Source organism: Schistocerca gregaria, chromosome 8 (assembly GCF_023897955.1).
Source record: "Schistocerca gregaria isolate iqSchGreg1 chromosome 8, iqSchGreg1.2, whole genome shotgun sequence".
NCBI lineage: Eukaryota > Metazoa > Arthropoda > Insecta > Orthoptera > Acrididae > Schistocerca > Schistocerca gregaria.
In genome coordinates, this window is record NC_064927.1 from 419892903 (window position 1) to 419920777 (window position 27875).

Sequence of the window (27875 nt, forward strand, 5' to 3'; positions counted from 1 at the left end):
GCCGCTTATTTGGCACAGTGTCAAAAGACTTCCGGAAACCCAAAAATACGGAATCGATCTGAAATCCCTTGTCAGTAGCATTCAACACTTCATGTGAATAGTGACATATTTGCGTTTCACAGGAACGATGTTTTCTAAACCCATGTTGACTGCGTGTCAATAGACGTTTTGTTCGAGGTAATTCATAATGTTAGAACACAATATATGTTCTAAAACCCTTATGCGTGTAGACGTTCATGATATTTGCCTGTAATTTAGTGGATTACTCCTACTCGATGATGTTTCGTTGAATGGATCGCACACTGACACTTGTTGGTGACCCATCATTGAAATCTGCAGCAGTCTGCGGAAGAGTTGCACTTGCCTCACGTTGAACGATTCTCTTCAGTCGTCGTTGGCCCCGTTTTACAGGACCTTTATTCTGGTCGCATCGATGTCGGATATTTGATATTTTACCGGATTCCTGATATTCACGGTACGCTTGTGAAATGGTTGTACACTCCTGGAAATGGAAAAACGAACACATTGACACAGGTGTGTCAGACCCACCATACTTGCTCCGGACACTGCGAGAGGGCTGTACAAGCAATGATCACACGCACGGCACAGCGGGCACACCAGGAACCGCGGTGTTGGCCGTCGAATGGCGCTAGCTGCGCAGCATTTGTGCACCGCCACCGTCAGTGTCAGCCACTTTGCCGTGGCATACGGAGCTCCATCGCAGTCTTTAAACACTGGTAGCATGCCGCGACAGCGTGGACGTGAACCGTATGTGCAGTTGACGGACTTTGAGCGAGGGCGTATAGTGGGCATGCGGGAGGCTGGGTGGACGTACCGCCGAATTGCTCAACACGTGGGGCGTGAGGTATCCACAGCACATCGATGTTGTCGCCAGTGGTCGGCGGAAGGTGCACGTGCCCGTCGACCTGGGACCGGACCGCAGCGACGCACGGATGCACGCCAAGACCGTAGGATCCTACGCAGTGCCGTAGGGGACCGCACCGCCACTTCCCAGCAAATTAGGGACACTGTTGCTCCTGGGGTATCGGCGAGGACCATTCGCAACCGTCTCCATGAAGCTGGGCTACGCTCCCGCACACAGTTAGGCCGTCTTCCGCTCACGCCCCAACATCGTGCAGCCCGCCTCCAGTGGTGTCGCGACAGGCGTGAATGGAGGGACGAATGGAGACGTGTCGTCTTCAGCGATGAGAGTCGCTTCTGCCTTGGTGCCAATGATGGTCGTATGCGTGTTTGGCGCCGTGCAGGTGAGCGCCACAATCAGGACTGCATACGACCGAGGCACACAGGGCCAACACCCGGCATCATGGTGTAGGGAGCGATCTCCTACACTGGACGTACACCTATGGTGATCGTCGAGGGGACACCGAATAGTGCACGGTACATCGAAACCGTCATCGAACCCATCGTTCTACCATTCCTAGACACGCAAGGGAACTTGCTGTTCCAACGGGACAATGCACGTCCGCATGTATCCCGTGCCACCCAACGTGCTCTAGAAGGTGTAAGTCAACTACCCTGGCCAGCAAGATCTCCGGATCTGTCCCCCATTGAGCATGTTTGGGACTGGATGAAGCGTCGTCTCACGCGGTCTGCACGTTCAGCACGAACGCTGGTCCAACTGAGGCGCCAGGTGGAAATGGCATGGCAAGCCGTTCCACAGGACTACATCCGGCATCTCTACGATCGTCTCCATGTGAGAATAGCAGCCTGCATTGCTGCGAAAGGTGGATATACACTGTACTAGTGCCGACATTGTGCATGCTCTGTTGCCTGTGTCTATGTGCCTGTGGTTCTGTGAGTGTGATCATGTGATGTATCTGACCCCAGGAATGTGTCAATAAAGTTTCCACTTCCTGGGACAATGAATTCACGGTGTTCTTATTTCAATTTCCAAGAGTGTATGAGAAAACCCTCACTTCATCGCTACCTCGGAGATGCTGTGTCCCATCGCTCGTGCATCGACTGTAACATCGCGTTCAGACTCACTTAAATCTTTATAACCTGCCATTGTAGTAGCAGTAACCGATCTAATAACTGCTCCAGACACTTGTTGCCTTATGCAGGCATTGCCGACCGCAGCGCCTGTTTACATATATGCGCATGCCTATACCAGTGTCTATGGTGCTTCAGTGTAACTGCAGTAACAGGTCAGGCGGCGCCTTCTTGCCAACCGCGCCGTCGCGCTGCGGGATCGAGTGGCGTGGAGCGGCCGGTCTCGTTTGGCAGGCGGCCTGCACACAGTGCCAGAGTGGGGCTCTCAACACCGCCCAGACTGCGCGGCGACTCAGCAGCTGCGCACTTGTACCCTCCCTCCACCCCCCCCCCCCCACCATCCCCCAAACAGTCTCCCACTTCAGCTCCCACTCCCACAACCCCCCCCCCCCCCTCAATCGTGCTGTGATTCCGCGTCCGGACTCGTCACTTCTCCGGGAAAGACCGCTCCAAATACTACGGCTTCCTTCTGCTACAGCTGCGCACGTTTTAGCGCTCGTTTCACCTCTAGGGCCGGGAAAAACCGATCAGTTAAAACGACAACGGTGTTTTAGTTCTGGATATCCGATATTATCTATATTTTTTGTCTTGGTAATAAGTTTGTTTTTTGTATTAATAACAGAGAAAATGCTGAAATATCATTTAGACAAAGCAACAGTGCTTAAAATATTTCATTTTTGAATAAACCCTTTTTTAAAAAAGAAGTACTTATTTGTGAAATTTGCAGTGGTTTGAGATATTATTGTTATAGAAAATGGAAAAAAATGGCTCTGAGCACTATGGTACTTAACATCTGAGGTCATCAGTCCCCTAGACCTTAGAACTACTTAAACCTAACTAACCTAAGAACATCACACACATCCATGCCCGAGGCAGGATTCGAACCTGCGATAGTAGCGGTCGCACGGGTCCAGAGTGAAGCGCCTAGAACCGCTCGGCCACACCGGCCGGCAAAATGGAAAAAGCAATCACTGCTGTTATAATACGAATGCCAACAGAAATGAGTAACAAACACGTGGCATAAGAATACAATAACGTCCCCGTCGCCACATGTCGTGGCTTATGGTAAGCACGTTCACGCATTGTGCAAGAATCGCTCCAACCTCGTCTGTTCGATAGTCGTCGCCGTACATCCGTTGTATTGCAGAATTGTACCAACCGTCGTCTGCAAATAGTTTTACGAACTGACGGAGCAGTGGAGTACAATGTTTGATATGCTTTAAAAGAGTGAAGACTTATCTGCCTCCTCTGCGAAACAATACACGAGAGAGTCACGCGAAAAGAACAAAGTGAGTGACTGTTATAAAACATTTTCATGCTGAACCGTGGATTTACTTTCAAAATCTTGTCTTAAAGAATTTACTTTATATACTAGCGATTCATCAAGAACATTAACACATTTAATCACACTATGTGAGCGTGGAAGTAGTTGCCCTTGGGTAACTGATGAAAACAAATTTCTTTAAACAAATGGAAATTTTATTCCTAAAAACCTTTCTTTTTTTAAAAAAAAATTATAATCAGAAACCACCCTCTAAACATCAAGTTACAATTTACTCAGAGCCAGAAAGAAACAAATTTTTGACTGTATGAGCTTTCGGGCTGACATCCTTGCCGCTTCCTTTTGACACGGCCGTAGTCACGACCGCTCACAACCACCTCTGAAGGACTACACTGATGCAAATCTGCAACACACCAGATTAATTTAAACTAAAATTTTAACAACTCACACAAACACACAAACTATGCATCCCGTAGGGGGGATGAAAATGGTACAAATCACTCACATTACAAAAATTACTTGCCACCGAAAGTGCAACTTGTTTTTAAAAGAAAGCTCTTATAGTGGAAGGGTGGCAACTTCATATACTAAAATGACCATTTAAATTCAAGAAAATGGCTCTGAGCACTATGGGACTTTACATCGATGGTCATCAGTCCCTTAGAACTACTTCAACCTAACTAACCTAAGGACATCACACAACACCCAGCCATCACGAGGCAGAGAAAATCCCTGACCCCGCTGGAAATCGAACCCGGAACCCGGGCGTGGGAAGCGAGAACGCTTCCGCACGACCACTAGATGCGGGCCATTTAAATAAAAACCCGTGAAATGTAATCTTACATAAAATGTGCAAACATGCTCGACATTACACATATACCGCCTCTTAAGATGATAGGCAAGATAAAATCATGTTTCAGGAATTTTGCCTTTACACCTTAAGCAATAAATTCGTTAACACCGCATCCGACGAACATGACAGAGGCAGCTACTAACGTATGGCAGATTGACAGGGGGATTACTGAACAATCCGAATCGCAGATTGCTCTAACCCGCCCCTACTCCACAAGGGAAAAACGCACCACCCAATTCATAAATAACCACCTTCCCGCGGGTGGGCAAACGGAGAAGAATGGTGGGACGACCCCAAAACAAAGCGACTGGTGACCTCACCAAGAAAACATGTAGAATTTAACAAGTAAATGAACCGACATATCTCCAACTTAACTTCTAATAAACTGCGATTTCTGGCGAAGACCCGGCCAGCACCCCCAACGCTCTCCCAAACCGTCCGCTGCCAGCCGCTTCAACGGACGTAGGAAGGCGCGCCGATCTCCCGTCTCACGGCGTCGCAGCTCGCACCGGCCAGCCTTATTTCGCGATTTGACTCCTGTTGCTCTCGTCTCGACCGCGAAGCCAGTACCCCTTTCTATACAGCGCGGCCCACTGGACTCACGTGGGGACTTCACATGCGCCGGCGCTCAAGACGGACAAGTCATCTCGTGTCCTAGTGCGCGACCGACCAACCGACCGATTCAACCGCCAACGGCCGTTGCCCGAGCAACTCGAGCCGACTGGCGGCCTAACGCGCAGACTCAGATGCAGGAACTCATCCCCGAACGGGCGACAACTAGCTGAGTTCTGCTACTGGCGGAGCGGCAAGACTCTCATTTTTTGGCTTTCAAGTTTTATCCAAGCGACAGACATACCAGCACTCCGACGACAGACAGACACTAACTGGCGCACAAATGCGAACGAGAGACAGACCAGCAACTGGTGACGCGAGGCTGACCCAGCCTCACTCCAACTGACCGACTGGCGAGCTCACAGCGCCCCTTAAATGCACGTGAACAGGCAACCTTTCCTCTTTTCCACCAGAGGGAGACACCAAAGCTGCGATTGCCGCAGCGGCGCCACCGCCATAAACGGAGGGCGACTGCTTCACACTACGCGCTGCGGCGCGCTCTTGAAAACAGCATATTTTACCACTGCTCACATGCAGGCATCAGTCGAGCTTCCAAAGTGACATCGCCTCTTACTAAGGTTTCTCTTCTTCTACAGGATAACCACAGCATTTATGGAAAGGCTATATAACATCAGTATGAGACTGCTATAAAATTGTCTTTGTAATGCCATTTAGCCTGAAGATGTGGTATTCCCTCGAAACATGTCGCTAAATAAATAAGTAACACAATAGTTAACAAAGTTTGTGACTAGTAACGGTCATTTCAAAAACCTTTACATCTTTCCTGAGACAGTCACGGCCGAAAAATAGTCAAAATGGCTTCAAATTCTATATGTTTTGTGATATACACTATGTGATCAAAAGTATCCGGACACCCCCAAAAACAAACGTTTTTCATATTAGGTGCATTGTGCCGCCACTTACTGCCAGGTACTCCATATCAGCGACCTCAGTATTCAGTAGACATTGTGAGAGAGCAGAATGGGGCGCTCCGCGGAACTCACGCACTTCGAACGTGGTCAGGTGACTGGATGTCGCACGTGTCATACGTCTGTGCGCGAGATTTCCACGCTCCTAAACATCCCTAGATCCACTGTTTCCGATGTGATAGTGAAGTGGAAATGTGAAGGGACACGCAGGGCACAAAACCGTACAGGCCGACCTCGTCTGTTGACTGACAACCGACAGCCGACAGTTGAAGAGGGTTGTAATGTGTAATAGGCAGACATCTATCCAGACCATCCCACAGGAATTCCAAACTGCATCAGTATCCACTGCAAATACTGTTAACAGTTAGGCGGGAGGTGAGAAAACTTGGATTTCATGGTCGAGAGCAGCTCATAAGCCACATGACATGCCGGTAATGACAAACGACGACTCGCCTTGGTTAGTGTAAGGAGCGTAAACATTAGGCGATTGAACAGTGGAAAAACGTCGTGTGGAGTGACGAATCACGGTACACAATATGGCGATCCGATGGCAGGGTGTGGGTATGGTGAGTTCCCGGTGAACGTCATGTGCCAGCGTGTGTAGGGCGAAACAGTAAAATTCGGAGGCGGTAGTGTTATGGTGTGATCGTGTTTTTCATGGAGGGGGCTTGCACCTCTTGTTGTTTTGCGTGGCACTATCACAGCACAGGCCTACGTTGATGTTTTACGCACCTTCTTGCTTCCCACAGTTGAAGAGAAATTCGGGAACGGCGATTGCATCTTTCCTCATTATCGAGCACCTCTTCATAAGGCACGGTCTGTGGTGGAGTGGTTACACGACAATAACATCCCTGTAATGGACTGGCGTGCACAGTCTTGATCTGAATCCTATAGAACACCTTTGGAATGTTTTGGAACGCCGACTTGGTACCAGGCCTCACCGACCGACATAGATACCTTTCCTCAGTGCAGCACCCCGTGAAGAATGGGCTGCCATTCTTCAATAAACCTTCCAGCACCTGATTGAACGCATGGCTGTGAGAGTGGAAGCTGTCATCAAGGCTGAGGGTGGGCCATCACTATACTGAATTCCAGAATTAGCGGTGGAGGGCGCCACGAATGTGTAAGTCATTTTCAGTCAGGTGCCCGGATACTTTTAATTACATGTTGTATCATAATAATGTGTAGCAGCTTCTGGGAAAGGAAATTTAAGGAGGGTGCACCAGCTAAGAAAAGTAGGAAATATGAAAGACGTGGTTGGAAAGAAGGCTCTACGAGGGTACGGGGACAAAGGTAATCATTATTGTTGCTTTAGTAGATATGTCATCTCTGCTGAAGCTAGAGATGGTATTCAGTTCTCTAACATCACGTGATATGTTGTTCCACAGTGGGGTTCCTGTTACTGAGAAGGCTTTGAGAAAATGGCTGAACGGAGGAGTGGGACAGAAGGGATTTCTCTCTGATGGGAGCGGGTATTTTTGCCTTCTTGTACAGACAAAAGCATTAAGGTCGAGGAGAGATATGGGGCACATTTACGTTGATAACACAGCAGAGAAGACAGGTGGTATGGGAGTTCTGCACGCAGCCAGAATAGCTGTGCAAATGATGGTGAAATATGATCAAAGAATTCAGCATCACAAATGTAATGAACACAAGTATTCATAGCTAGCCCCACGCGCTGTCAGCTTTCCTGAGAAAGGCTTTGCAGGAAAAAATCGCTGTAATCAATGACTGGATGCATAATTGTCTTTTCAGGTCAAGAGAAAAGAGCTTTTTATATTTTTGTAGGGAATGGAGAGTCGTTGATGCCTTCTTGCACACTGCAGCTGCGTGCTCAATCCAATTTGGATTTTCATCAGTTCTTACTCTCAGACTCTTTGCTGAAGGAGAGGAGTTCATACTTGTCCCATTTAGGGTAAAAACGGGAGGATTTGCCTAATTGGGGCTGATGAGCCTAGAATGACCAGCCAGTACCGCTTGGGTACCACCGTTTAAATCCCTCGCAAGTCCGTGTCGTTCAGTGAACACCACGGTTGAGCTACCTACTCGGCTGTTGTCCGGTCTCTGCCTGCTGAGAGATGTCGCACCCGGTAGACGCAACACTGGCTCAAAATACCTTGTATGACTCAGTCTGAAATCCACGCGGACGGGAAAGCGCTTTCGGATTCTCTCAGTCGTCCGTACTTAGAGAAATAACTTGATTGATCACAACGGATCATCGACCACTGACTTCAAAAATATGCTAAGGAAATATCACCTCCAACCCGGAGGGCACACAACTTGCACACTCAGCGGGAGCTGCCAAATGACTCATCGATTTCACGAGCTCTCAAACGTTCCGCGAAGCTCTGATCTAATTAAGCTTAGGAACAGAATTTAGGCACTTTGTAATGCTACTGATACCGAAGCTATCCTAGAAGGATCGCATCTATCCTTACGTTCTGTGCCACATCCCAGCGCCTTCGGTGACGGAGATTCCCCACAGTTGTAGAGGGGAGAGACTGGCCCGTGGAGATCTTTTATCGTGAAGGGGTGAGTCAGTTGTGCCTTAAGCTGCCGGTACATGGACCGTGCTTTTGAGAGTCAACATTGAGCCTGCCGAGATCAACGCGCAGCTGAACACTAATGCAACGTGCTCCAGCGGCAGTTGTCAGCTGTATCTGGGTCGTAAATCACACTGTTTACGAAATGGACGGGCGTAAAATTCCTAAAAAAAATGGTTCAAATGGCTCTGAGCACTATGGGACTTAACTGCTGAGGTCATCAGTCCCCTAGAACTTAGAACTACTTAAACCTAACTAACCTAAGGATATCACACACGTCCATTCCCGGGGCAGGATTCGAACCTGTGACCGTAGCGGTCGCGCGGTTCCAGACTGTAGTGCCTAGAACCGCTCGGCCACTCTGGCCGGCGTAAAATTCCTATATTAGCTCTATTGAAACATACTTTTCTGCCTTGTCCGTATGCTAGTCAGGCTGTTCGGTCTGTAGTATGCATAAATAAAAAACTGGATGTCGGTGATCATGTTAAAAGGCAAAAATGAAAGTGCCATCTCCTATCAACGAGGACATCGGCTTAGAAGATTTCCATTAAAAATACCGCGATACAAATTTACAATCGTTGTCCACGTGAGATTGAAACTATTTCATCATTCTCACTGTTTAGTAAAACCTTAAGGTCATTCTTACTTGAGCAGTGTTCCTACTAAGTAGCAGAATCTCTACTACAACTTGTGAATTACAAAACTTAACGGGGGGGGGGGGGGGGGGGAGGCAAGGCAGGCAAACTACCTTATTCCAAGTAGTGCATGGTGTCCTGTGGATTAAGCCGATCGAACAAACTCCTCAAAAAGAGCGCACTTGTATTTACATGACCTCGAACATTATAGTGAATATACTTACATTAAACTAATAAAGTATGAGAATCTATTAAAATCGCGAAGATTAGTAAAAAAGATGAATGTATTGGAACGAGAAGCACCAACATGTAACATTTCTCCTTACGAATTTGTGTTGCCAGCCATTGCAGTAAACCGACCAGTATGACTGTACATAGCCGGTTACCAACTCCTGAAAGCTTTAATCGTACCTATGTTACGAACTGAAACTGAATTGTGACAAACTGTACCAATAACAATGCGTTTTTAATAGATCCTCATTGTGCAGTTGCCTTCAAAACGGCACACTCTCGTAATCGCAAGTTACGATAATTTTTTTACCCACGAACATGACTTTGCTTGTCATTTTATTACAAAGAATCTTAAATTAACGGCGGGTTTTCGAGAGATCCTCAGTTTTCTGGTTCTGGTGCTCAGTATGGTGTCTCGTAACTCTCCTGAAGCGAGATCGCATGCATCTGACGTAGGTGGCCATCTGTTATCTCGTTGGTCAACGTTAAAACGCACTTTCGGGATATCTGACGTGCTAGGCATTGCTCTCCACGTTCGGAAAGACTCAGCAACGTGCTATGCCACCGTGTGACGGGAGGAACTCAACACGCTTAACGTTCGAATGCACGGTCCGTACGCCGACGACTTTAGCAGTCCTGCAGGGCAGGTCGCGGGAGCTCGTGCTCCACGCATCACGCGTAAAATGGTCAGTTACTTTGGTGATTTTTATGGAATATTGTAGTAGAGTCTTAGCATGCTCAGAGGGCAGATCCCGAGTGCCTGCACTGCTAGAGATTGCACATAAGGTGGACGATTTTACTAATCCTAGTACCAGAGTTGAAACATGACTGCCGGCCGGGGTGGCCGAGCGGTTCTAGGTGCTACAGTCTGGAACCGCGCGACCGCTACGGTCGCAGGTTCGAATCCTGCCTCGAGCATGGATGTGTGTGATGTCCTTAGGTTAGTTAGGTTTGAGTAGTTCTAAGTTCTAGGGGACAAACGACCTCAGAAGTTAAGTCCCGTAGTGCTCAGAGCCATTTGAACCAGCCATTTTTGAAACACGACTAGAAACGCGCATATTTGTGAGCAAAGTTTGAATTCTGAAGCTCAGAATTGTATTTATTATCCGGCATAATTGTTACGTAATGAAAAGGCGATCGTACAGTCATGAACCGCCAATGGAAAACTCATACAGGCACGTGATAAATGATTGATTGAAATTGTAGTGCGGATGCAGTCTGAACCAGTAGGGACGTGTCACTTGAATTTAAAGTGGAATAAAGTAGCGTTAGCGTACGAAAGAGTCCACTGATTAAAACCTCTTCATTCTAATACAATATTTTGGAAAGGAACTGAATCCATAGAACAGTTTTATTTTTTATTTATTGATTTCTCACGTAAAGACCTGCTGCATGTTGTAATTACTAGCACATTTTTTGTTGAAAAAGTGCACGAAAGGATAAAACAAAAAATAGAAAATAAATATTATATATACATATAAATACAAACGCATGTACACTATTTTGTTTAAATTTATTTGTAACAGATAATGGTAATAAATGAGATACGTAACAGGTTGTGGGTGTATTTTAAATTAAAATTAGAAATGTATTTAATGGAAGAAACAAGAGATGGCAATTTGACGTAGTTAATGTGACAGATCCCTTTATACCTTCTGCGTGTATGGTTACACCTGTTACATTTGTTGTCTTGATAGTGGTAATACTTCATTTAATACACTGATTAGTTAGATTGTAATGTTTTTCCGAACTTAAGATAACAGTGGAGATGTGAAGTTGATTTAAAATGTCATAGTCAGCTGCATCAGGTGCGAGGGCTCGGTAAAACTTCGAGCAGTCACACTTGATGCAGCGAAAGAATAAGAACCGCCACATCTTCAGATAGTGTTACATGCTACGAAATGGTATAACAAACAGCTACATAGAGAGTTACATTTTCAGATTGACTCAGTTTAGTGTTGCTGAACCGTCACTTACTGTTGCTATGTTTTTACGTTTATCTCGTCCACACTTCCTGTGCGTGACATAGTATCCGATTCCGTGTCTGTGCTTGCGTCTGTGTCGTTTACCATGTACTGTTGATCTGTCCGAAGTGGAGCCTGCCATATTCTAGCGTATCGTCTCTCCTGTTTGCATGCCGCATATAGTGCTCGCGATACTTCGTCTCCGATTTTGTTTATAGAGTTCACGTCATCCTAACTCGGTCTTATGTGTCCTGTGTTCAGGTGTGCCCTCGCCACAGGTACAAGTGTGAATTTGTTTTAGGCCAAATCTGTGGAGATGTACAGGACACGGGCCATGGCCCGTGAGAAAGTGCACAATGCCGCGTGTTGGATTTATGTACTTCAGATCCATACAACAGTGTGGACGAATAGACTGGGCATGCACCGTAGGCTCACGGCCAGAACATTAATTATCGGCGTATGTACGTTGGGAGTAACTTCGCCCTCTATAACTGGCTACTTATTAATGTCCGATGCCTAACTTTTCCAAATAGCCAGACAACAAGTATTAATCTCCCATATTCATGGAAAAAACCAATAAAATAGTACGGGAGGCTTACGACTTCCATTAGCCTGAGAGAACTTCCCTAGAAGGTGTTGCATCTTATCACCACCCTCAGTAGTTTCTTCATACCAGGTTATGGAGAATATCAGCCGTCAAAGGGAAAATTACTCGCCGTAGAAATCAGTGAAGTTGGTCTCGACCACGACCCATTTAGGAGTAGTACGGAAAGCTGACGTGTCATCTGCAGGCTGGAGAAATCCTGCAGATAAAGTCGACCAAGAAATACGTTGGAGGATCTAATGGAGATGTCGGCTCCATTGAAGATCGCTATACTGACATTCTGCTTCGAGCAGTGTCCTTTTTTGGTACCATCAGTACGCAACAGTCACATTCACGTCCCGCATGGTTTGAAATTTTCAAGTTTTTAACGCTTCTGAAGGTCCCATGAAGGTCCGCTTAATTCTTCGGATTTTATTTTGTTAATACGCTAGTGACGTCATTAATTGGTAACCCTCGAGGATGATAATCCGTCGTGTTTATGACATCATCGGTCTGTCGGCGCGGCATCGCGTTGTACACTTACCCCGGCCGTACTTAGGGTAGCGGGAGCCCCTGCACTCACCTAGGCGGGAGCGCGCGCCTTCTAGAAAGGCGAGAGTGCCCCCGCCGGGTAGCGATCACGCGCCCCCCGCATGCTGGCGGTCACCTTGCTGTATTTCGGACGCCGCCCGTCAGTCGAGCAGCCATGCAACGCCCGCCTGCCTGCCAGAACGCGGCGCTCGAACAGAGGAGGCGGAAGTTGTGCAGTGTTGGCCACATCCTCGCTCCTCTACTTGCTGTCCAGCCCTCACCGCAAAGCGAAAAGTTTTCCATCGTGCCGACCCATAGTCATCCAGCATGTTTTTGAAACAATGCACCCCTATTGGATCGCATATTTCTGTGTATTTCCTATGTAGTATTTAGATCTCGGCTTTCACGCCATTATCAAGTATGTAAAAATTAAGGCCAATAGAATCAAGGGCTTGACATAACAGTAAAACCACTCTCCTCAAATAACAGACTATGTTAGTAACTACATCCCGACATCTAGCTACTAACATGGTCTGTAATTTTAAGCCGGCCGGGGTGGCCGAGCAGTTCTTGGCTCTACAGTCTGGAACCGCGCGACCGCTACGGTCGCAGGTTCGAATCCTGCCTCGGGCATGGATGTGTGTGATGTCCTTAGGTTAGTTAGGTTTAAGTAGTTCTAAGTTCTAGGGGACTGATGACCTCAGAAGTTAAGTCCGATAGTGCTCAGAGCCATTTGAACCATTGGAACCTCCTTCAGGCATGGGTGTGTGTGATGTTCTTAGCATAAGTTAGTTTAAGTAGTGTGTAAAAGTATGGACCGGTGATCCCAGAAGTTTCGTCCCTTAGGAATTCACACACCTTTGAACCTACGTTTGTGCAAATAGGTGAACTGGTAGGTTGCCGTATAGATGGTTTATCGCTGAGGTTAATGCCTTTGTTTCTTCTTTCTGGAGGTCAGTTTCCGTCTGATGTCTGGTGGTCCAAGAAAGTGCAACTTGTCGTTCGTTATTGGCCTGAGGCATCCTGTTAAAAAACGCGACACAATTCGCTAGGGGGTATGTTATCTGCTTGGCGTGACATGACTTGTATGCCACTCTGGGCACGCACGCTTCGTTACTGAATGTCGCAGACCAAGTGTTATAGTTCTTATCACCGAGGACTGTGCATCCAATGAAGTTTCTGCCAGCCTGTGGATGATATTATTTCTGCTGCAGCTTTCTGTTTAGTGTCCACACAGTGTTTTCTGTAGGTGAGTGTTCCGTCGAAGGTGACGCCTGGATATTTTGGGGTCGCACAGTGTTCCAGTGAAGCGCCGCCCCAGGTCAGCTGAAGGGTCCTCTTGGTTTATCTGTTCTTTGTGTGGAACACACGTGTAGGAGTTGTGGCAGGATTAGGTGTGACGTGATTGTCGAATGTGCGAATGTATGTGAATTCCTAAGGGAGCAAACAGCTGAGGTCATCGGTCCCTAGACTTACACATTACTTAAACTAACTTATGATAAGAAAAGAACACCCATGCCCCCGACGAAGACGTGATTGTCCTCGTAATACGCAGGAAGTTTCTCCAAGGTTCGTGATAGGTAGTTCAAAACGGTTCAAATGGCTCTGAGCACTATGGGACTCAACTGCTGTGGTCATTAGTCCCCTAGAACTTAAAACTACTTAAACCTAACTAACCTAAGGACATCACACACATCCATGCCCGAGGCAGGATTCGAACCTGCGACCGTAGCAGTCGCACGGTTCCGGACTGCGCGCCTAGAACCGCGAGACCACCGCGGCCGGCGATAGGTAGTTCTGCACGACCTTGAAGGAGCGGCATTTAGTGAGGGAGGAGCTAGTCGTTGCAAGATTGGCCTAAATATAACATAAAGCCGAAGAAGACCCAATCATCTAAGACCGTTATACAGAAGATATCTTTGAGACATTGTGAAACTATAGAGGAACCGGTCGAGGACGTGTTTCGAAATTTATAGTTTTAAAATAGAAATAGACCCAAAATTATAATTTCTGTAGACTTATGATTCCGGTGATCTTGAGTGAACAATGTAAAAATATTTTCCCATGCCGGGAATCGAACCCGGGCCTGCTGGGTGAAAGCCAGCTATCCTAGCCACTAGACCACATGGGAGGGTACACGTGAATTGCTACTGCTGTAAAGAAATTACGTCCGCTGTGTTTGCCAAAAGAGGGTGAGTCACATAAGCAGTTAACTTCAAATTATATCCGGTATCTTACCAGAAATCGTAATTCTGTTTTCACCAAAATGAGATGCTGTTTTTAGTTTTCACTAAGTTTTAATATTTGTTACAGAGAGATTGCTGTCAACTTCTTTTGTGAAATAAGAGTACCGTAATTTCTGCTGCTAGTATCTTCTTTCCGGATCAGACCGATTTAATGAAAGCGGGAGTTGGTGACGTCACGCGTAACTGTCCCGTCTTGCTGGTGGGAAGCTACAGCTTGATGACGTCATCACGTGAGACTAGCGACACACGCCAAATGCTCACTACACAGGATAGCTTTTTTTGTGCCCCTTTTGTACCGGTATTGTGCCGATGCAATATTCCTTTTCAGCCACCGCGACATTTCCCCTTGCTAGCGTATCAAACCACGAACTTCCCATATGGCAGCAATCAATTCATTCTTCAATACAGAGAATTTCCGAAACTAATCACCACATTTCCGAGAAGCCAACGCCATTGAATAGGTCTTTTTTATAGTTACAGCAGTAGCAGCAGAAGTTTTGAGAAGGGGATAAAACAAATTGATACCGATATATCATCAGTATAAACAGTTAAAAAAATCGCAGCATCCACGTGACTTGCATACTTTGGGCTATTTTAGTCGGAAACCTCATTCCAGACAATTTTTTTTTAACCTTACCAAATCGATACGTATGACCACTTGAATGGTGGAGTTATAAGTACATTTCGTTAGAATGTGCTGTTTTTGCAATTGTGAACTAGACAGTGTCACTTCCGTATACTATTCATTGTGTCAACATGGCTCTAAAGGGCCCGGGAATACTGCTGTTAGAGCAGGATTTGTCGAATCACGTAATCTGAGCAGTGAAGGAATATACAGGGTGAACATTAATAAAACCGACAAACTGCAGCCGGCCGCTGTGGCGAGCGGTTGTAGACGCTTTAGTCCGGAACCGCGCTACTGCTGCCACGGTAGCAGGTTCGAATCCTGCCTCGGGCATGGATGTGTGTGATGTCCTTAGGTTAGTTAGGTTTACGTTGTTCTAAGTCTAGGGGACTGATGACCTCAGATGTAAGTCCCATAGTGCTTAGAGCCATTTAAACCATTTGATTTGATATCCCAAAGGTGGGATATGACAGAGTTGCGTCTTATGTACATTTGTTGAGTGCAGGTGAGTATGTGGATGCGTGTTTAGTGTAGTGTTATATTTATTTGTAATGATTACTTATACTTATACTCAAGAGGTCCATTGTGTGTTGAAACTATCGTATGGCAGCGAAACTTGGCAGTTACACTTACGTGTTGATGCGGAATCGACATAAGCTGGAAAAAAATTCAGTTCTGGTGACGAGGTCCAAACCCGGCGCTGTGAACGCAGGAAAGATTTCCTTATGTAGTGTATTAGGAACGGGGTGTAGGCAGAAAAGGTCGAACAAGTGAGAAAGGCATTCTATTGTATTGTATGTTAACCGGGAACCTAGAAAAGACGGAGAGGGTCCGTCCCCGCTGCAGCCGCAGTGGTCCACAACCCCACGACGACTACCACAGTCCACTTCACCCCTCCGCCGCCCCACACAGAACCACTCTTGGAGGGTTACTGTGCGTTTCGGCCCCCGGTGGACCCCCCCTTCCCCGAGGAACGTCCTACACCAGACGAGTGTAACCCCTATGTTTGCGTGGTAGAGTAATGGTGGTGTACGCGTACGTGGAGAACTTGTTTGCGCAGCAATCGCCAACATAGTGTAGCTGAGGCGGAATAAGGGGAACCAGCCCGCATTCTCCGAGGCAAATGGAAAACCGTCTAAAAGCCATCCACAAACTGGCCGGCTCACTGGACCTCCACACAACTCCGGAAAGCCGTGCGTTAGACCGCATTGCTAACAGGGCGGGTGAGAAAGGCACAATACTGATTTACTATTACCCGCTGGTTACACAGTTTCGTTAATTCGAGCGCCGGAGATGTCAACAAGCTGGTGCATCCACAAAACGATGTGATCAACAGTTATTCGCGGCAGTTCCGGTGGAACATGAGCAACGAGTTACTGTCTTCACGTCAGGTAGAGACCGTACTTGTCATTTTGATATACGCAGAGCCAAAAGTGACATGTATTCAGATCAAGTGATTTTGCAGGCCATGTATTTGGGAAACCTCTGTAGATTAAACGTTCGTAGAAGGTTGAATGTCTCTCACTGGACGACCGACGTGAGGTGTTGTCCTATCTTGCATGAAAACACTGGTTTCCACACGCACCTGCGCTCTTCCAAAGCAGGAATCACGCGCTGTAGGAGATTATCTCGATGACGTGCTTGTGTCACAGCACTCGCGCTCTAGGTGTATTCTCTTCAAAGAAGAACCGATCGAGAGTAAAGGTGCTTGTGAATCCACAACACACAGCCATACATAGCCAGTGCAGTGGCTCTTCGCGCGGTTTAACAGTACCTGAAATTCGACAGTTCTGTTCATTCACTGCACCATGTACCGTAAAATGTGCCTCGACAGTCCGTAAGAATATTACCTCGCCACATGTCGACCCTTGTCAGACCACCAAAGAGCAGATTCAGAACATTGCTACGGATCACGAAGTTTCAGTTGCTGTATGGGTATCAACGTAATGTTGATGCAAAATTTTCCGTACTTTTGACCATAGGATGGACAATTTTCGCGACACTGCAGAGCACTAACACTAGTTGAGACGCGTGCTGCATTGTCAGTTACAGAAACGGCAACGTCGTCGATAACTTGCACCACGAAAGGACGCCTTCGTTTTCCAGATGGCACACCAAGCTCACCCGTATTTTCACATCAAACAGTTTCAGCAACAGCTCTCTCTCCCCCCCCCCCCCCCCTCTCTCTCTCTCTCTCTCTCTCTCTCTCTCTCTCTCTCTCTCTCTCTCTCTCTCTCTCTCTCTCTCTCTCTCTCTCTCTCCTCGATAGCCGTACTGTTGACTCACGCTACGGTTGTCAAATGATAGCGCGGATGTTATATCATTGTCATACAGACCGTGTACAGCGCCAGCTATGCAGCTGGTGGCCAGAACTGAAATTGATTTTTTTCAGCGTAAATTGGTTCCGCACTGGTGCATCAGCATACCTACCAAGACAATGGGTCAGCCAAAGTTGAGGTCCTCACCCGACGGACGCATCACCATCAACAGTACCAGTTGGTGTCATTTCATAAGGCACTGCGCAGAGATTTGGAGTTTAATCCAGCACATTGGCGCAAAGACTGGCTATCAAGAACTTCACCCCGTGTTCCAACCTTGCCAGTGAAATACTAGAAAACTAAAGTAAACTCCATCTGAATTGGCCATGAAGGTCAAACGGTACCAATCGGCCGCCGTGTCATCCTCAGCCCACAGGCGTCAGTGGGATGGGGGGGGGGGGGGGGAGGGGGCATGTGGTCAGCACACCCCTTCCCGGCCGTACGAGAGACGTTTGAAAAGTCCGTGCAAATATAAAAACTACTTACGTGTTGGGGGTAAAACTTTTTTATTTTTCGACATACTCTTTTAGAGTTATACACTTCGTCAAACGCTGTTCTAATTTGTTGATCCCGTCCGAATAATAGGAATTCTGTAAGTGTGCAAAACAGCTATTAGTTCCTGGAATCATCTCCTCGTTTGAATAAAATCTTTGTCCCGCCAACCATTTCTTCAAATTGGGGAACAAATAGTAGTCGGAGGGAGCCAAGTCTGGAGAATAGGGGGGATGTGAAACGAGTTGGAATCGTATTTCCATTAATTTTGCGACCACAACTGCTGAGGTGTGTGCTGGTGCATTGTCATGGCGGAAAAGGATTTTTTTTGCGGTCAAATCGCCGGTGTTTTTCTTGCAGCTCGGTTTTCAAACAATCCAATAACGATGAATGATATGACCTGTAGTAGGCTTACCCTTTTCCAGATAGTCGATGAAGATTATCCCTTGCGAATCCCAAGACAGTCGTCATGACCTTTCCGGCTGAAGGACTGGTCTTCTCGTAATGTATCCATGTTTCATCCACAGTGACGAAACGACGCTTAAAGTCCTGTGGATTCTTCCTGAACAGCTGCAAACCACCCTTGCAACACTTCACACGATTCCGTTTTTGGTCAAGCGTGAGCAATTGGGGAACCCATATTGCGGATAGGTTTCTCATGTCCAAATGTTTATGCAAAATATTATGTACCCATTCATTCGAGATGCCCACAGCACTAGCAATCTCACGCACCTTAACTCTCCTGTCATCCATCACCATATCATGGATTTTATCTATGATTTCTGGAGTCGCAACGTCCACAGGGCGTCCAGAACGTTCAGCATCACTTGTGCCCATATGGCCACTCCGAAAAGTTTGAAACCACTTATAAACTGTTCTAATCGAAGGTGCAGACTCGCCATGATGTTCATCAAGCTTCTCTTTAGTCTCCCTTCATAAAGTAATGTTTAATCATGACACGAAATTCTTCTTCGTCCATTTTTTGACGATCACTCGACTTCCTCCATTCACACGAATGCCAAACAGAAAGAAATATGGCTGAAACTTGGTGTGCATTCTTTCCAAAGATGCTACTAACTAACCATGACCTTGTTACGTGACGGTGGTGCTATCTCTCGGACTTTGCACGGACTTTTCAAACGCCCCTCGTATGTCAGCTTAGGAGCCGGTGATGATAAACTGGAAGTCAAAATTTGATCCACCATCAGGTTCTGAATTGGCTTACCTGCCGAGTTGAGTACCAACGCACAAGCTTGCGTTAGCGAACTCGGCTACGGAGCCGTGTGTGTGTGTGGAGGGGGTCCCTGGCTGCGGGAACACCGGCCGTCCCGTGCAGTGGCGTGGCCAGCCCTGGGCACGCAGCGTCCGCGTGGACACCGCCGCCGGCCGGCGCGTCCTCTGCTCCGCCCTGCCGTCGCTAAAATTAGGCCCGCCTTCCTCCTGCCTCAGCTGGCAGCCGATCTGCGTCACCCCCTGACGCCGCGCCGCTTCCACAAAACCAGAGGCCGCGCCGCCCGCCAGCCAGTAGCCACCCGCCGTCTCGGGGGGAGCTGACAGCACCGCGGCCACTGTGCGCCTAGTGGCACCGCCAGAGTCCCAGAGGCGCCGAACCAGTGAGCTCTCCGGACCATCCGTCCGCGTTCGCCGCGCCACGTTCGCGTTCGCGTTAACGTTCACGTTCAGCGCCTAGTGCCACGTGGGGCACGCCCAGCACGCGGCGGCCATGATCACGGTGCCCATCGGCAAGTCCAGCCCGTACCACAGCCCCAGCCAGAGCGACGCGAGCAGCCTCAACCTGCGCAAGGGGCCACAGGTGAGTCAGCGGTGGCGGCGCGCACCGCCCAACCTCACCCTACCTTACCCTGACCCCTCACGCCCCAGCGGGGTCAACGAGATTTATGGGCCCTGAAACGAAGTTGTGACGTCACACTAGTAGTCCTGTATACCACGCTCCAGGAACTCTCGGTTCCATGAACGGCCCACAGGGAATCCATATTTTACTGAAAAAGTGACAACTTATGGTCTTCATTTTCTACATCTGTAGATCTCAAGAAGAGCGTAGCGTTCTAAAGGATTGGAAAAGGGCACAGGTCATCCCCGTTTTCAAGAAGGGACGTCGAACAGATGTGCAGAACTATAGACCTATATCTCTAACATCTATCAGTTGTAGAATTTTGGAACACCTATTATGTTCGAGTGTAATGACTTTTCTGGAGACTAGAAATCTACTTCGTAGGAAACAGCACGGGTTTCGATAAAAGACGGTCGTGTGAAACCCAGCTCGCGCTATTGGTCCACGAGACTCAGAGAGCCATAGACACGGGCTCACAGGTAGATGCCGTGTTCCCCACAGTCGTTTTATGAACAAAGTAAGAGCATATGGACTATCAGACCAATTGTGTGATTCGATTGAAGAGTTCCTCGATAACAGAACGCAGCATGTCATTCTCAATGGAGAAGTCTTCCGAAGTAAGAGTGTCGTAGGACTGTCGCTATTCACAATATACACAAATGACCTTGTGGATGACATCGGAAGTTCATTGAGGCTTTTTTCGGATGATGCTGTGGTATATCGAGAGGTTGTAACAATGGAAAATAGTACTGAAATGCAGGAGCATCTGCAGCGAATTGACGCATGCTGCAGGGAATGGCAATTGAATCTCAATGTAGACAAATATAATGTGCTACGAATACATAGAAAGATAGATCCCTTGTCATTTAGTTACAAAATAGCAGGTCAGCAACTGGAAGCAGTTAATTCCATAAATTATCTGGGAGTAGGCATTAGGAGTGATTTAAAATGGAATGATCATATAAAGTTGATCGTCGGTAAAACAGATGCCAGACTGAGATTCATTGGAAGAATCCTAAGGAAATGCAATCCGAAAACAAAGGAAGTAGGTTAGTGTACGCTTGTTCACCCACTGCTCGAATACTGCTCAGCAGTGCGGGATCCGTACCAGATAGGGCTGATAGAAGAGAAGATCCAACGGAGAGCAGCGCGCTTTACAGGATCATTTAGTAATCGCGAAAACGTTACGGAGATGATAGATAAACTCCAGTGGAAGACTGTGCAGGAGAGACGCTCAGTAGCTCGGTACGGGCTTTTGTTAAAGTTTCGGGAACATACCTTCACCGAAGAGTCAAGCAGTATATTGCTCCCACCTATGTATATCTCGCGAAGAGAACATGAGGATAAAATCAGAGATTTGAGCACACACAGAGGCATACCGACAATCCTTCTTTCCACGAACAATACGAGACTGGAATAGAAGGGAGAACCGACAGAGGTACTCAAGGTACCCTCCGCCACACATCGTCAGGTGGCTTGCGGAGTATGGCTGTAGGTGTAGATACTCCGCTAGCCACCAAGCGGTGTGTGGCGGAGGGCACAATTCGCGCCAGAGTCATATACCCCCCCCCCCCCCCCCTTTTGTTCCACTCGCGGATCGCTTCAGTACGAGGTCTTATTTCCCTTATCTTTGAATGATGATCATTACGCGATTTTAAAGTTGGTGGTAATAATATACGCTCTACATCCTCAGTGAAGATTGGATTTCCGAATTTAGGGAGCACCCCCTTCTGTTTAGCGCGTCGTCTATCTGCAAGTATGTCCCACTTCAAACTTTCTGAGAGATTTGTAGCGTTCTCGTGGTGGCTAAATGTACCAGTCACGAATCTTGCTGCTCTTCTTTGGACCTTCTCAATCTCTTGAATCAGACCCAACTGGTAAGGGTCCCATACAGACGAACAGTACTCTAAGACTGGATGAACTAACGTATTGTAAGCTATTTCCTTTGTAGAAGGACTGCATCGCTTAAGGATTCTACCAATAAACCGCATTCAAGAGTTCGCCTTACCCGTTACCAGTGTAATCAGATCATTCCATTTCAGATCATTCCATTTCAGATAATTTCGAATAGTCACACCCAGGTACTTGACGGTTGTTACCGTTTCCAAAGTCTGGGCGTTTATTTTGTACTTGTACATTAATGGGATTTTCGCTTTGTTATACGCAGTACGTTATACTTACTAATATTGAGAGATAACTGCCACTCATTACATCACGCATTTATTTTCTGCAAATCCTCACTGATTTGTTCACAACTTTCGTGTGATACTACTTTTCTGTAGACTACAGCATCATCGGCAAACAGTCTAAGGCCGCTGTTAATAGCATCAACCAGATCAACCAAGCAGAGGACCGATTACGCTGCCCTGAGGCACACCTGAAGTTACTCTTTTTCTCTGTTGAAGTTACCCCGTTCAGGACGACATACTGCTCCCTGTCCGTCAGAAAACTTTCTACCGAATCGCATATGTCATTAGATAGTTCGTAAGCGCGCACTTTTTGTAGCATGCGTCAGCGCGTGACTGAGTCGAACGCCTTTCGAAAGTCGAGAAATATGGCATCAACCTGGGAGCCGGTATCTGGAGCCTGTTGTATATCATGCACAAAGAGGGCCAGCTGTGTCTCCCATCACCGCTGTTTCCTAAAACCGTGCTGGTTTCCGCAGATGAGCTTCTCAGATTCTTCAAAGGTCTATATGTCTGAACACAAAATATATTCCATGATTCTACGACAAATCGATGTCAGTGAAATTGGCCGGTAATTATGTGCATCCGATTTTCTGTCCTTTTTATAGATTGCTATGACCTGGGCCTTCTTCCAGTCCCGTGGAACTTTCCGCCGTTCCAGTGATTTCTGATAGATGACGGATAAGAATGGTACTATATTTGTAGCACAGTCAACATAAAACCTTACGGGGATACCGTCTGGGCCAGATGCCTTTCTGGCGTCTAAGGATATTAACTGTTTTACAATCCCAGATACACTAAACACTATGTCAGCCATTCTTTCGTTTGTTCGATCATTGAAAGGGGGAATGGTGCTGCAGTCCTCTATCATAAACGAGTTTTTGAAAGCTAGGTTTAGAATTTCGGCCTTGTTTATCATCATCAATTACATTACCCGTACTGTCAGGTATTGAATTAGTTGTAGCGTTTATTTTGTAGCGTTTATTTTGTTGTTTGCTGTCGAGAACATGCATGCATTCAATCACGCAGTCAGGAGTTATTAAATTCGTCTGAAAGAGTTGCTCGCTCGCCACCGGAGACGGCTGCAGGCATTCCTGTAAGACCTGCAGTGTCACAAGCTGTGACGTGTCTTTCTCGTGGGCCCCGCTGCCGAACCGCTTGTAACCAGCTACCTGCTACAGGCAACACCGTGTCACACCTATCATTCAAAAAGGCCCCACCAGTGCGTTGTTTTCGAATGTGAGCGTATCGGACTTCGTGTCAACATGCGGAACCATTATTAGCCTTTGGACGTTGCACATCTGCCAACTTTGAAGTCCTGCCAGTTTTTCTCGAGTTCACTGCCCACTGCTTTCCTTCTCCTCTCCAACTAAGGCACTCTTCATCTTCCTATATCTACATATACCCCCATCGCCCCGTCCCGCCAAGATGAAGGTACTTCACTCCTCTTTCGTAGTTCATTAGGGAATGTTGCCTCCGAAAATTTACTTTCGGAAATACTAGACTCCCGGGGGCTGGGGAGGAGGGGGTGCAGAGAGACTGATATACCAGCATATCTCTGTAACAGCTGAAGGAAAATTGGCAGCTATATCACTGGAAAAATTTGCTTTGGCGGTAATAGACCCCTAGAACGCATATGGCCTTATGGGTGTAAAAAGGCGTAACATCAAAGCATAACTCAGGAACGCCTTCAGAAATTTCAACCAAATGTGGTATATACGTTACTCATTTTATATATAAATGTCGCAGTAAGCTGTCCCTATTACCGGTAGGAACAGGAGTGACGATAGCATGGGATGATATGTAGAAACGCCCGAAAACGACCTGCTAGTAATTAATTTCCTGCAATTAGGTGGATTCCAATACCATTAAAATATCAAGCGCGACGTCTCTCTTATTTGCGTTGTTCAGTGCGTCATCACACCGTGGCAATGGGCACTGCATCGTGTTTCGGGGTCAAATATCGTAACACACGTCCAGATACTCAGATTCGCATGGTGTAACACAGCGGAGAATCATAGAGTTACCAGCGATAGTCATTTATCTCGAATCGACGATCAGTTAATGGCAGCGTCAGAATTCAGATGAAACTGGAGAGCGAAATTCGAATGAAAAATATCTGTGAAACATATTACGTGAATATTAAATATATATGCCACATATGCGTGCGCAAACGAAGCAGTGTGCAAAAAGTTGATTATTAATTATTAAAGCTCACATTAAAAAGTAAAATACGTTTTATTTATGACTTACAAACATTAGAACTCTGGACGGAAAAAATTCGCGACGCATTCCATAGGTGTGTGGCACACATTATAACATAGCCATGTACCTGTTGGGAAAACCGGAAGCATGTTGATGGAAACGGGGAATGTAACATCGCAACGTTCGACGGGAGAGAAAGTGTGTCTCAATAGTTTCAGCATTAAAGTACACGTGGAAACGTTACAGAAATTCGTTGCAACATGGCACACAGAGCTACTGAAAAGGCACGCTGGTTGAACTAAGACCAACTGAGGCGCAGTATCACCACTCGTGATTTACAAAGAATTCTGATGTCAGTGTGTTTTGCTTAGTGGCGTACGTTATTTCGTGCGAGAACATACAAACGAATGATTGTTAGGCGAGCTTTCTGAGCAGTATAAAGCAAATCATATTTGTGGACAACATTGTACCGCATGTTCGTGGTAATACACAGCTCAGCATAGTGGAACAGAAGATGTAATTAAAACTATTGTACCATTTTTAAAAGCTGTAGAATGCGGTTTAATGAAGTAGAATTACGATTTATGTATTCATGAATCTTTGGAAATCATAAACAATTTTATGTTAAAGACATATTATTTGTAATGGAACACTATTTTCCACACACAACCCTAAGCAAGTGTCATTCCCGTACGTGCTATATCCGCTATCATGTGTTATAGTAGGTGTGCCATATGGGTAAACATGTCGTCGTGTTTCTTATGCTAAATGTTGGTGCGGGGTGGGGGGGAGAGTAATACGTTGACCGCTTCTTCTTCGAACGTACGCTCTCGGGATTTCAATAGTAAATCTTTCCCTGATACATAGGGCCTTCCAACTACCAAAGGCTCTCGTGGCGAAACACGCCGCTCTTTGTCGGATCTTACATATATCTTTCTATTAATCATATTCAGTAAGGGCTCCAGAGTGATGAAAACTACTCAAGAGTCGCTCTTACGAGAGTTTCGCAAGCCACTGCTTTCGTGGATGAGTTACATTTACGTACTTAACAAGATCCTTCCAGCGAATTTGCTTTTCCTTTCCCTTTCTTTCATCGTCTTCCCACCACTTCGACGCTTTCATAGCTTTACGCAATGCGTTTCAGTTTAGCAGTGAAACTGACAGAGAAAGATATCAGACGACATCCCAGAAAATTCGGCCTTGAAACCATCTGTTTAGAATTATAAAATTCCACATCCTGCTCAGCTCAGCTCAGCCCACGTTCAGGATCATGTTCAAAGACTTATATTTTTACTATTCGAAGTAAACAAGTGATACCTCGACACGAAGAGGGGTCTAGTTTGATTGTTTTCATTCCCTCATTTTGGGGTAACTCTTCCCATTCTCAAAGTATATTTTTGGCTCAGAAGCGGGTGGTTCGGGCAGTAAGTGGTGTAAGTTCGCGAACCTGTTGTCGAACCCTGTTCAATATTCTGCGTATTCTGACATTGGCCTCTGAATGTACATATTCTTCACTGTCGTTTCTTGTTAACAATATCAGGTTATTCCCAAGAATTAACATCTTTCACTCGGTTAATACTCGGCAGTAATCCAATCTGCATTTGGATCGCACTTCCTTCAGTCTTGTACAGAAAGGTGTGCGGTATACTGCTGCATCCATTTTCTGTAAGCTACCACAAGAATTCAAAGATCTTAGAAGTAATCCACGCGCTTTCAAATAGAAACTGAAGAGATACCTCGTGGGTCTATTCTGTTGAGGAGTTCCTTGTAAAATTAAGCTGATTCCTATGTTATATTGTTGACTGCGTTTACTGAAACTTATGGCATGTCTTTTTCGGGTTCATAAACATTTCATTTTATCTGTTACTACTTTTATGTTGTAATTTCATGTACTGACGCGCTCCATGACCAGTTTCATCGTGAGGAGCTAGACGCGTAAAATAAAATAAAGTAAAAATGTAAGCTAGAAATTCCCACTTGGGACGTCACTGCCTTACAGTCGGGCTCACTTAATATTTGGCTGTTTTTTTTTTTTCTTACAGTTGCGTTCTTACAGGTGCATTGCTGTACGTGACAAGTAACTTACTCGCTGTCAGTTTCTTGAGGTGATGGAAATTGCGACCTTTCTCTTTAACAAAACGTGACAAAAATAAGTTTTTAGGCGATAAGTCAAACAAATACAGGCAATGAGACGTTTAATTTGATATTTTTCTCTGTAATAAACGGTGACGCGCTGTGTCTCAGATGGCAGTAAGTCCTTCCTCCTGATTTCATCGATGACTTCCGGCAAACAAATTGCGGTGTACCATTCAGCATTAACTGTTCCTCAGTCCTCTAAAGTCTGCGGCAACGGTCGCGACCTGTTGAGTGTAACCTAAGAAACAAGCCACCATTTTCATGCAAGCGTTATTCGACCGAACCACTTTGATTGGTTTCCGGCCTCTAGGAAGGCGGAAACAGTTGACTGCTGAGTTTAGAGGATGCTACGAATATATCCAACCTTCATCTCCTGTTACGTTGTCGTATACAGACTTTGCATTTCCTCTCAGTCAAAATTGTTGAGCGTGTCCTTAAACCAAATGACGCGAAACTGCTTTTTAGCTTCAACCGTACTGTCAGGAATGCATAGGGAACATGTCTTTTTCACAGTTGAATGTCCGTGCAAAATCGAATGCATTTCTGCCTTCGAAATGCCTAGGGATATGCTCTGTCTCACGGTGAGACACTTCTCATTCCTATTCAGTCATGTCGCGGCACAGACCCGATTTTTTGAAACAAAAGGCGTTCTTCACGAAAGTCATCCCTGGTAGAATCACTACCACGACGAAATTCTGCAGACCGTATGTGAACAGCGTTTCTGAAGGCGATTGATTACAAAGGTTGAACGAAACTAGTAAAATAATTATCCATTGAAAATATTCATTTAAAGTTCCTGTACGGGTATGAAACGTGGACAATATTGAAACAAGAGAGATGATGTCCAGAAGACCTGGACATACAGTGCTGCAGAAGGATGACAAAGATCCGCTTGTGTGTCAGAGTTAGCAGCGTAGAGGTGCCGAGGAAGACTACAGGAAACCAGATCCCTGTGGAGCACATTCAGACAAGAAGAGATAAACTCGCACGAAACAGTTAGACACAAAAATATGATTGTAGCGATAGCAGGAGGAGATGATGAAGGAAAGAATCGCTGGGGACGACCAAGGATGTCATACATGAGCCGGATTATGAATGATGTGCAATGCATTCCTTACAGAAGAGGGGGAATGGCGTTCTGCTGCAAACCAGTACTAAAGATAGGAACTCGCTCTAAGACACTTACTGAGAAGGAATAATCGGACAATTTCTGAACTGAAATTTTTTTGACAATAAAAAATGACAAACTTTAAAAGATTGCTAATGTAATATCTCAACAGTCGCCATTTGATCGTCATCTGTACAGTCTTGAAAGGCGACACGCTTATCATATTTCGAAAGCAGGCAAATAACTTGTGAATACATAACTCTTCGAAAAGTTTAGAAAATGATACGGTTTATGTAACAGAATCAAATCTCCGCTTATTTGCTCATCTTTAAAAAGTCTGATTCTGTTTTATACCTCTACAATTAAGGCAATCGTTTCTAAAACGAAAAAAAACCTGGTCCACTACTAACGGAGTACCTATAGAATATCTTGACTCAAACCATAAGCTAAGTAAAAACAGTTCTACCGTAGAAAAGGAAAACAATAACACGCAGTTACGTTGAAACGTCTATCGAAATTAGCTGACTCGGG

At 46.1% G+C, this 27875-nt stretch overlaps 1 protein-coding gene and 1 non-coding gene across 5 annotated transcripts in view; one reads left to right on the top strand and one right to left on the bottom strand.

The window, feature by feature from the left end:
- LOC126284569 (TBC1 domain family member 4) overlaps window positions 1–27875 on the top strand; it is a 777557-nt gene that overhangs the window by 547022 nt on the left and 202660 nt on the right. The window contains exon 1 of one of the 4 annotated variants that reach the window (XM_049983585.1): window positions 19307–19670. The exons of the other annotated variants lie outside the window; for them this stretch is intronic. Coding sequence (XP_049839542.1) covers window positions 19581–19670 — 90 coding nt within the window. The 5' untranslated portion in view covers window positions 19307–19580. Of the gene's footprint in view, window positions 1–19306; window positions 19671–27875 lie in introns of those variants that run through there. 4 annotated transcript variants of the gene reach the window in all.
- Window positions 14236–14307, bottom strand: Trnae-uuc (transfer RNA glutamic acid (anticodon UUC)). Its single transcript has one exon. It is a non-coding gene; the product is annotated as a tRNA-Glu (tRNA).